Below are 11,819 nucleotides of genomic sequence, written 5' to 3' on the forward strand. Positions count from 1 at the left end.
GTTTTGTTTTATTGGTTGCCATTTTTCCAAGAACTTTGTATTTAATTCACTGTAAACCCTAATGTGGTCATTACTGGGAAAATCAAGTTGTCTTAATTCAACTTTAGCTGAAATGTCAAGTTTTGGGCTCATAACTCAAATACCTATGTTCTATGAACGTATATTTTTTTTAATCCTTAGACTTAAGATTTTAAGTGTTAATAACTCAAACTATTGCGTACAAAATCAAGGCTATAGGACATACCCACATTGCCCGCATATAAATGAGTGATATTAAGAATTAAGAGGTTGCATGACTTAAATTACGTAGAAACAAAAACATCTAAATAGCAAGTCTACTTGCTTCTAGTTACCCTAACTTAAATAGTTCAGTTCATTCTGTATGATCACCAAGTTAAGTGAACTAAAGTCAGTTGTTCCCCTCAAGTTCACACTGGGGTGTTCTAGCAGAGATTCGACGGGTGAAGTTTGGCACGTTCACTTGCAACATGAGACACAAAGTGTCCGCACACTACTGAAATGTTTTGATTGATCGAGTGCGCTTGTTCTATCTTTCTGGGAAATAAATTACACTTGCTTTGATATTCCATCGAATGCAATGGCATTCAGATTTTTTAAAAGTGTGATTTAAGGGGGCCTGGTTATCTCAGCGAGTATTGACACTGACTATCACACCTGGAGTCGTGAGTTCGAATCCAGGGCGTGCTGAGTGACTCCAGCCGGGTCTCCTAAGCAACCAAATTGGCCCGGTTGCTAGGGAGCGTTGAATCACATGGGGTAACCTCCTCATGGTCGTGATTAGTGGTTCTCGCTCTCAATGGGGCGTGTGGTGAGTTGTGTGTGGATCGTGGAGAGTAGCATGAGCCTCCACATGCTGTGAGTCTCCGCGGTGTCATGCACAACGAGTCACGTGATAAGATGCGCGGATTGGACGGTCTCAGAAGCGGAGACAACTGAGACTTGTCCTCCACCACCCGGATTGAGGTGAGTAACCAACCGAATTGGGAATTGGGCATGCCAAAGTGTGATGTAAGTGTTCAAATACTTTTGGGGGCGTCTAATATACTGTAGAGTTGAACACATGACTATAGGGACTTTGATGGACAGTTTTATTATGCAACAGTGAAATCGGTCAAAATCGGTTTAATCATCATAAAGGATAAGGTCCAGTGAATTTGAACATATTTAAGGTGCTATTAACTAGCTCTAGGAAGGTTTCTGTATTTGGCCATAGTACATACAGTACTACTCGCTCCACTCCTGTGACTGGATGGATGTGGAGAACGCAGAGCCCCACCTACTGCCGTTATGTATCCAAGATCAGGTGTTTCTAAAAACAAAATGATGGAATGAGCATTTCAGGAGCCACCTTATTGAGCAGTCCCGCGTGCCATATTACACGTGTGCAGGTGCTGCATACTACAGAATGTGTACGCGCGCATCCCGTGCAGAAGGTGACTTTGCATCTTACTGGAGATGTCCCGCACAGTGTGTAAATGTGAGAGTTTGGACAATGTCGTTTCTGTCTCTGCCGCTCGTGTGCGCGTTGCTGTGCGCCTCTACATGCGTCGCGTTGTGTCCGCCGCGCTGCGAGTGTTTGAACACGCGACATACAGTGCGCTGCGCGTCTGCTGCGCTCCGCCGGATACCTGCCGCGATACCGCGCGACGCGAGCCGCCTGATTATCACCGGAGACGCGATTCACCGACTCGAGCACGGCGAGTTAAACGGACTGAAGAACGTCACCGACCTCAACCTGAGTAACAACGGGTAAGAAAACATACAGCATGCAATATTAGTAAATTTGTTGACCGATTTAGGAGAGACCGGGGCTAGTTGTCACACTTGTTGTAGTGTATTTTCTCAGGGTGGGTTGAATTTCGAAATAAAAACAAAACAAAATTATAATATATATATATATATGTATATATATGTATTGAAGCATTTCCATCGTTATTGCCCAGAAAAAAAAGAAAAAAAAAGATACAGTTCATATAACACATGTTGACCCCTTATAGCGGGGCATGTTGTCACACAACAAAGGTACATTTTCACAATGGGAACTTGCCTTTAAATAGCATATTATAGGATTTGCAATAAAATAATTATGAAACATATATTCCGGGTTTAATACAAGTTAATCTCAATCAGCAGCATTTGTGTCATAATGTTGATTACCACAAAAATTAATTTCGACTCATCCCTCCTTTTCTTTAAATGTGTGTTCCAGTGAGACACTTACAATGGAAGTCAATGGGGTCAATCTGTAAACATTAAAATACTCACTGTTTCAAAAGTATAGACACAAGACGTGTTAACATGATTTTATTAAATTGTATTAATTTATCATTTATTTACTAATTTATCAAATTACATCGCTTGCTAATCTTTTCTGTGCAAACTTATTTGCAATGTTACAACTTCAATGACAGCGAAACAGTGGTCTGCCCCAAAAATGATTATTTAAACAACTTTACAGCTCAAATAATACAACAATAATAAGTTAATGTAACAGATCAGAAGAATTAATGTAAGTGCTTTTATCAAATTATAAGCTTCACATTTCTGCCTTTTAAACCCTTTAAAAATTGCCCCCATTGACTTCCATTGTAAGTGTCTCACCGGAACACACATTTGTGCTTTTTTAACGAAAAGGAGAGACGAGTCGAAATTATTTTTAGTGGTATTATGTCACAAATGCTGTCGATTGAGCTGAACTCGTATTGAACCCGGAATATTCCTTTAATAAATTGCATAAAACTGCAACTATATTGCATAAAACTCTCTGTCTATCCTAGGGGTCGGTAACCTTTTTGACATGGAGTGCCATTTTTTATTTATCTGGACCCCTGGTCTATCCATTACAATCCGTATTTTTACTATTTCAGAAAGAGTTGCAAAGTATGTACTTGCTGATTTGTACTACTAAACTTTCTTTGCATACTTTGTCAGAATTCTGGAAGTCGGATCTCGTGCGTTCTCTTCTATGCTCATGCTTCGTTCTCTAGTCCTGAACAACAACGATCTGGTTCTGATTCATCCAGAGGCGTTCTCTGTGCCTGGAAGTCCTCTGCAGGAGCTCAGCCTCAGGTCATCGCTCTATAACTACAGCTCTCTGACCGACCTCATAACCGCCCTGCGCTGGGGTGACCTCACAAACCTGCTGCTCCTCGACCTGTCGGGCAACCGCCTCGTTCTCTTACCCCCCGGCATGTTCTCTCCTCTACCCAACCTGCAGCATCTCTATCTGGGCAACAACTCTCTGGTGGCCATCTACAACAGCACTTTCTCTGGTGTGGAGCAACTTTTGGAGCTGGATCTGACCAGAAACGCCTTTAGAGCTATTAGCGGCGAGGGTCTTAGCGAGTTGGAGCGACTCGGTCGCGTCCGTCTGCTGTTGAGTCAGAATCCGTACGTGTGCGGATGTGAAATGCAAGAGTTTGTGAACTGGATAAACAGTTCAAAGATCAGGGTGGGTGATATGGATAGACTGTATTGCGATTTCCCTGAAGAGCAGCGCAATGTCTCTTTGCGGGCCCTCAATGCACATGCACTAGGATGTTTCGGTAAACCGGGCGAAGAGGTGGCTGACTTGTCCCTACAAACATCCTATGTGTTCCTTGGATTGGTTCTTGGGTTTGTCGGAATGGTCTTCCTCTTTGTGGTCTACCTCAACCGACAGGGCATTAAGAAGTGGATCACAGACATATATGAAGCCTGTCGAGATGTTTTGGAGGGTTATCATTATCGTTACGAAATTGACTCAGACCCACGACTGGGGCACATCCAACAGACAAACAGCAAGCAGGGTCAACCGCGAACGGACACGCGTCTGGGACACATTCCCTCTGATACCCGTATCACACAGATTCCATCTGATGTAACATTATAACTGCATTGCAAACAACTAGACAATGTTTTTCAACCAGAACTGTGAATATTCTGTCCTGCTGTTGCAGTGTACTTGACACTTTTATATCGACGTAAAGGGGTTTCTAATGGCTAATGCTGATAACTCTAGAGATGTAGTGGCTGATGTAGTGCTAATACATATGTTATATATACTAGGGCTGCAGAATGAATCTATAAAATAGTTTGAGATTACAATTACAGCTTTCGCAATTATATAATCATGAAAAGTGTCAATTACAGCATTATGTGTGCTCCCATTGCGCTAACATTTTCTACTTACAACATATTTTTTGGGGCCGTTGTGTGCATGAATGCAGAGGCAAATCTGATGTGTATAAACTAGTCTTAAGGTATATCAGTAATGCTCAATATCTAAATTATACCGTGCACAATTTATTTAAAATGTGAATAACGCTTTTTGTTTTACATGCAATTAAAATATTAAAGCAATTCAGGAACATAGTTCTCAAGTTGTTTTGATGCATAGCCTTCATAAAGATTATGGCATGCAACTGTCCCACACAAAATAAGTATTATAATGCAGATTATATTCATTAAAATGAATAAATGCAAAATTACAGTATCAAAGGAAATAATCGGCAATTATGATTTTCGTCATAATCGTGCAGCCCTATATGAAATCATTTGACAAGCACAGTTCACTTTCCTATTTTGACAGATGTCCAATTGAAACAGGATGTTTAGGCAATATCGAAAGGCTTGCCCATTTTTTTTAAATAGCAGAAAGACCATTTTAAACACCATATATATTTGCAAAAGTAGATATTTGGAACCGAGCCAGTTACAGTATCTATCATCAAATTAAAGAGCGGGTTGTTGTCCTGCCAAACTTTCTAGAATGTATCAGCAGACTTATAGACGCACTGAATGACTTCTCATGTGTATCTAACACAATATGACTGAATTACTGTCTCCATTATATTTCATAAGCTATTCGCTGGGTTGAAACGCTCACATTATTTGGTGCGGCCCACCACATTCGCTGCTACATGGCGTTATGGCTCATCTCACCGCGCCTTGAGAAAAGCAGGGCGATGGAGAGAGTGTTCAGGGGAAAATGGGGCACAATGAAGGATTTTGAGAGTAATGTTCCCTGAGAGCACATAGTGAACGTCTGTGTGTGCATTTGTGCTTGCTGGAGCAGTGAACTAATGACTGTAATTGATCAACACCAGACAGCACTTATTCATCAGTGTCTCTGCTTTTGGCAATGTAATGTAACCTTTACATTAAAAAGTAGTCCAAACAAAAGAGATCTATATTGCTTTTTTTTTTTTGCTTTTTGCTTAGAGTAGGAATAACGTTCTTATTTTAGTTTTTAATGATAAAATTACATTCAGGGCTCCCACATGAAAAACCAGGTAAAATCAGGGAATTTTAAAATTGTGATTTCCAGGCCTGGAAAAGCCATGGCAACTAATAAAATCTTTAAAACTAATAAAAATGTCATGGAAAGTTTTTCTAGTTGTGCTCAGCTCTAAAATATCTGCCAGAAATTGCTTTTAGAGAGTGTAATCTTTATTATTATTATTGTTAATCACAAACAGCTGAAACAATCATTGAAATTCATTGGTCAAAAAAATGCATATATCAATATGGGTCATTCCACAGATAAAGAATACTTATTTATTTTCAGAAATGTACATTTACATTTTCTATTTTCTTCCATATTCGATATATCTGAATATATGAAACCACCAGAAACATGTTTTCCCATTTCAGTTGCTAATATTATTAAAATTGCATTACATTACTTTTATGTAAATGGACTGAGAAGTGTGTAAACACTCTTATTGACATGTGCCCATTTACCTGCGATACACTGTAAAATAACATCTAGATACTTATAAAATAACATCTAGATAGCACTGCATGTCATTATTGCAAATGTGAATAATTGATACTAGATCGAGAAAACCTGGTAAAAGTGAAATTCAAGTGTGTTGTTGAGTTTGTGCATGAGATTTTTGTTTTTGAGCTATAACCAAGCATGAATGACATTTATAATATGAAGTAAATATACATTCTTTATTACTAATGAGCCTTTAATTCACACACTTAGTGCTCTTTCATGGAATCCACTTTATTTATTGTGTTTAACAATGGCTACTACTTTACTATAAAACAACAAGGAACATTATTCAGACTATACTGTACTTTATATACATACAGTATATAGTATATATATATATATATACACACATACACTACCAGTCAAAAGTTTTGGAACACTTATTCTTTATTTATTTTTATTTTTTTCACATTTTCGAATAATAGTAAAGTCATCAAAACTATGGAATAACATAAATGGAACTTTGGGAATTATGTTGTGACTAAACAAAATCCCAAATAAATCAAAACTGTGTTATATTTTAGCATCTTCAAAGTAGTCACCCTTTGTGTAGAATTTGCAGACGTGTACTCTTGACATTTTCTCAACCAACTTCTTGAGGTATCACCCTGAGATGCTTTTTAAACAGTATTGAAGGAGTTCCCATCTATGTTGTGCACTTATTGGCTGCTTTTCTTTATTATTTGGTCCAAGTCATCAACTTCAAAAACCTTGTTTTTTTTAATTACATTTTATTTTTATAATGAAATAAATTAATATGGTGACATAATTATATTTTTGTCTACAAAACTAATTTCAAACATTTAAGCATACGCCTTCAGATCAAAAGATTTTTAAGATCATGAGAAACATTTCAGTCAAGTGTTTCAAAACTTTTGACTGGTAGTGTATATATTTTATATATGTGTGATATATATATATATATATATATATATATACACTGGTGGCCAAAAGTTTGGAATAATGTACAGATTTTGCTGTTTCAGAAGGATATTGGTACTTTAATTCACCAAAGTGTCATTCAACTGATCACAAAGTATAGTCAGGACATTACTGATGTAAAAAACAGCACCATCACTATTTGAAAAAAGTCCTCGTGGTGGCGTAGTGACTCGCCTCAATCCGGGTTGTGGAGGACGAATCTCAGTTGCCTCCATGTCTGAATCCGTCAATCCGCGCATCTTATTACGTGACTTGTTGAGCACGTTACCGCGGAGACCTAGCGCATGTAGAGGCTTCACGCTATTCTCCGCGGCATCCACGCACAACCCACCACACGCCCCACTGAGAGCGAGAACCACATTATAGCGATCACAAGGAGGTTACCTCATGTGACTCTACCCTCCCTAGCAACCAGGCCAATTTGGTTGCTTAGGAGACCTGGCTGGAGTCACTCAGCACGCCCTGGATTCAAACTCGCAACTCCAGGTGTGATAATCAGCGTCAAAACTCGCTGAGATACCCAGACCCCTGAAAAAGTCGTTTTTGATCAAATCTAGACAGCAGCCATCACTCCAACACCTTATCCTTGAGTAATCATGATAAATTGATCATTTGGTGCTAGAAAATCACTTGCCATTATATCAAACACAGCTGAAAGATATTTGGTTTGTTAAATGAAGCTTAACATTGTCTTTGTGTTTGTTTTTGAGTTGCCACAGTATGCAACAGACTGGCATGTCTTAAGGTCAATATTAGGTCAAAAATGGCAAAAAAAGAAACAGCTTTCTCTAGAAACTCATCAGTCAATCATTGTTTTGAGGAATGAAGGCTATACAGTGCTTGAAGATTTCATACAAAGGTGTACACTACAGTCTTCAAAGATAAAGATCAACTGGCTCTAACAAGGACAGAAAGAGATGTGGAAGGCCAGATGTACAACTAAACAAGAGGATAAGTACATCAGAGTCTCTAGTTTGAGAAATAGACGCCTCACATGTCCTCAGCTGACAGCTTCATTGAATTCTACCCGCTCAACACCAGTTTCATGTACAACAGTAAAGAGAAGACTCAGGGGTGCAGGCCTTATGGGAAGAATTGCAAAGAAAAAGCCACTTTTGCAAAGGTTTGAGTGGGCAAAGAAACAGACTTTGGACAACAGATAATTGGAAAAGAGTGTTATGGATCTTAACCCCATTGAGCTTTTGTGGGATCAGCTAGACTGTAAGGTGCGTGAGAAGTGCCCGACAAGACAGTCACATCTATGGCAAGTGCTACAGGAAGTGTGGGGTGAAATGTCACCTGAGTATCTGGACAAACTGACAGCTAGAATAACAAGGATCTGCAAAGCTGTCATTGCTGCACGTGGAGGATTTTATGATGAGAACTCTTTGAAGTAGTTTTTTCTAATTGTAATAGTAATTTTTCACGTTATTAATGTCCTGACTATACATTGAGATCAGTTGAATGACACTTTGGTGAATAAAAGTACTGATATCTTTCCATCAGAGCAAAATCTGTACATTATTCCAAACTTTTGGCTGCCCGTGTGTGTATATATTATATATTGTAATCTCTGCAGCTCATATCAACTAATGTCAATGAAAAATAATCTGATAATTCTTTCCAAATTCTGTCACACTAAAAACAGTCAACTCTAGCGGGGTTAATGTGATATCTGTAGATATAGGGGCTGTGATGTGCACAGAACGGGGGCAGCAGGGGCGTGAGCTGTTGCCCCTTTCATTCACAAATCTAAAGATGCCCTTCTGGGCGTCCAGAAAAAAATTAGAAATTTTAATAATTAAATTAAAATCTCTAAATAATCTCACAATAACAGTAATAATGTGTTGTTTTCTACTCGTGAACTCTCCGATTGGCACAATGATTTGACTGTATGTGTAGAGTAAATAATCATATTTCATAAGTAATGCAAATTGAACACTTCTAATCAGCAAATTAAAAGCACTTGGTAAGAGCTGGTTATATTGCCTGTATGCATCATAAAGTCTTTAAAATGACACCAATTATGTGTTATTGTGGCGAGTAGTTATTCAGTATTTAGATGATTTATTTTTCAGCACGGAACGGAAAGTATGGCAAAACATGTTTATGTATTATTATTTAAGCGACTTGAGAGCATGCATGCGGTAATTTCATAATTTATTTAACATGAATAATAAACAATATGTAGCCTACATTTGAACATGTTTACATACTTTGAACTCATTTTGATGCTGCAATAATTTAATAAATACTTTTGAATCCAGAAATGACGTTGCATTGCTTGTGTTTATTTATGAAACATATAGTTAGCATTTTGGCTGTGTATTCAGAACGATGCAGAACTATAAATGCAAACCAACACAGGTCAGATAAATGTCCACTCTATGTATTGTGATGTAAGTTCATCAACAGATTCATACCCGATTGCTACCGTATTTCCAACATCACATGGCACACCTGCAGTGTAGACAGCTTTATTCATTATAATGGGAGCGGTCGCATCGTTTTCAGTTAATACATCTTTTATAGAATAATGCCATTAACTGAAGGAGCTGTCTGATTCAGGCAAAGCCAGTTTAGTTTTTGTTTAAACTAATAAGACTAATCACTTTCAGAATAATACCATGGTATTACCATTTTTGGACATGTGGGCTACCCATTCAAATCCATGATGAGGTCAGAATGAAAGCAGCAGAGATGAAATGATAAAGTGAGACTGCAGAGATGAGAGAGTGATGAGACAAGAAAAAGACTGGAGCCCTATAACAAAAAAAGACATTGTGCAGTTACCAGGGTGATACCACTGAATGATTATATTCATATTTCATGATACTGCCATAGTAATCCAAAATACCATGGTTTTACTATGACACATGTCAAAAACACGAGGTTATCACAGACCATGTCTGAGAAAAAAAAAAAGTAAAATATGGTGCTTTTTGTTAGGAATATAACAGAATAGGCTTTTATTTGTCAAAAAGAAAATAATGGAAAAAATGATGTTTATAATACAAGATAAATGCTTGCAAATAATTAGTTAAGTATATTTAAGTGATAAAGAAAATCATAAATGAATAAATAAAAATCAGTGTCCTTTTTCATCCTTTCGGCCCTGTTCCTGCTGAGGCCTGTGCACGCCACTGTAATGGGGCAATAGTTATAGGGCAAAATTTGTCAATTTAAGCAAATAGTTTTGAGATGGCAAGATGCTTTTAAGAGTAACAAATTAAGATAATGATAATTCAGAATATCCACTTCAGTAAAGAGTGCATCATTTCAATCACATTTGACATTTCATCACATCTCAAGTATTCTATAATCAAATGAATCTCTATTGTGATTGGATCAGTTAATGTGTATATACAGGTACATCTCAATAAATTAGAATATCGTGGAAAAGTTCATTTATTTCAGTAATTCAACTCAAATTGTGAAACTCATGTATTAAATAAATTCAATGCACACAGACTGAAGTAGTTTAAGTCTTTGGTTCTTTTAACTGTGATGATTTTGGCTCACATTTAACAAAAACCCACCAATTCACTATCTCAACAAATTAGAATATGGTGACATGCCAATCAGCTAATCAACTCAAAGCACCTGCAAAGGTTTCCTGAGCCTTCAAAATGGTCTCTCAGTTTGGTTCACTAGGCTACACAATCATGGGGAAGACTGCTGATCTGACAGTTGTCCAGAAGACAATCATTGACACCCTTCACAAGGAGGGTAAGCCACAAACATTCATTGCCAAAGAAGCTGGCTGTTCACAGAGTGCTGTATCCAAGCATGTTAACAGAAAGTTGAGTGGAAGGAAAAAGTGTGGAAGAAAAAGATGCACAACCAACCGAGAGAACCGCAGCCTTATGAGGATTGTCAAGCAAAATCGATTCAAGAATTTGGGTGAACTTCACAAGGAATGGACTGAGGCTGGGGTCAAGGCATCAAGAGCCACCACACACAGACATGTCAAGGAATTTGGCTACAGTTGTCGTATTCCTCTTGTTAAGCCACTCCTGAACCACAGACAACATCAGAGGCGTCTTACCTGGGCTAAGGAGAAGAAGAACTGGACTGTTGCCCAGTGTTCCAAAGTCCTCTTTTCAGATGAGAGCAAGTTTTGTATTTCATTTGGAAACCAAGGTCCTAGAGTCTGGAGGAAGGGTGGAGAAGCTCATAGCCCAAGTTGCTTGAAGTCCAGTGTTAAGTTTCCACAGTCTGTGATGATTTGGGGTGCAATGTCATCTGCTGGTGTTGGTCCATTGTGTTTTTTGAAAACCAAAGTCACTGCACCCGTTTACCAAGAAATTTTGGAGCACTTCATGCTTCCTTCTGCTGACCAGCTTTTTAAAGATGCTGATTTCATTTTCCAGCAGGATTTGGCACCTGCCCACACTGCCAAAAGCACCAAAAGTTGGTTAAATGACCATGGTGTTGGTGTGCTTGACTGGCCAGCAAACTCACCAGACCTGAACCCCATAGAGAATCTATGGGGTATTGTCAAGAGGAAAATGAGAAACAAGAGACCAAAACATGCAGATGAGCTGAAGGCCACTGTCAAAGAAACCTGGGCTTCCATACCACCTCAGCAGTGCCACAAACTGATCACCTCCATGCCACGCCGAATTGAGGCTGTAATTGAAGCAAAAGGAGCCCCTACCAAGTATTGAGTACATATACAGTAAATGAACATACTTTCCAGAAGGCCAACAATTCACTAAAAATGTTTTTTGTATTGGTCTTATGATGTATTCTAATTTTTTGAGATAGTGAATTGGTGGGTTTTTGTTAAATGTGAGCCAAAATCATCACAATTAAAAGAACCAAAGACTTAAACTACTTCAGTCTGTGTGCATTGAATTTATTTAATACACGAGTTTCACAATTTGAGTTGAATTACTGAAATAAATGAACTTTTCCACGACATTCTAATTTATTGAGATGCACCTGTGTGTGTGTATATATATATATAAAATAATAGATCCTATTCCCTTTAAAATCAAACGTTACACATTGCATTACATTACAACTGATCTCATGGATCAGGAATATTTTGCTGTTTACAGTGGCAAACAGGTGTTTTGGAAAGTAC

The 11,819-nt window shown here is 38.2% G+C and overlaps 1 protein-coding gene across 1 annotated transcript; it reads left to right on the forward strand.

The window, feature by feature from the left end:
- Positions 1-1,401: 1,401 nt before the first annotated feature.
- On the forward strand, positions 1,402-6,071 carry tpbgl (trophoblast glycoprotein-like). The gene is made up of 2 exons (XM_051719351.1): positions 1,402-1,770; positions 2,953-6,071. The coding sequence occupies exons 1-2, from the start codon at positions 1,427-1,429 to the stop codon at positions 3,890-3,892; spliced, it is 1,284 nt and encodes a 427-aa protein (XP_051575311.1). The 5' UTR covers positions 1,402-1,426; the 3' UTR covers positions 3,893-6,071.
- The last annotated feature ends 5,748 nt before the right edge of the window (positions 6,072-11,819 follow it).

This window comes from Myxocyprinus asiaticus, chromosome 15, assembly GCF_019703515.2.
Source record: "Myxocyprinus asiaticus isolate MX2 ecotype Aquarium Trade chromosome 15, UBuf_Myxa_2, whole genome shotgun sequence".
In the NCBI taxonomy this organism is placed as follows: domain Eukaryota; kingdom Metazoa; phylum Chordata; class Actinopteri; order Cypriniformes; family Catostomidae; genus Myxocyprinus; species Myxocyprinus asiaticus.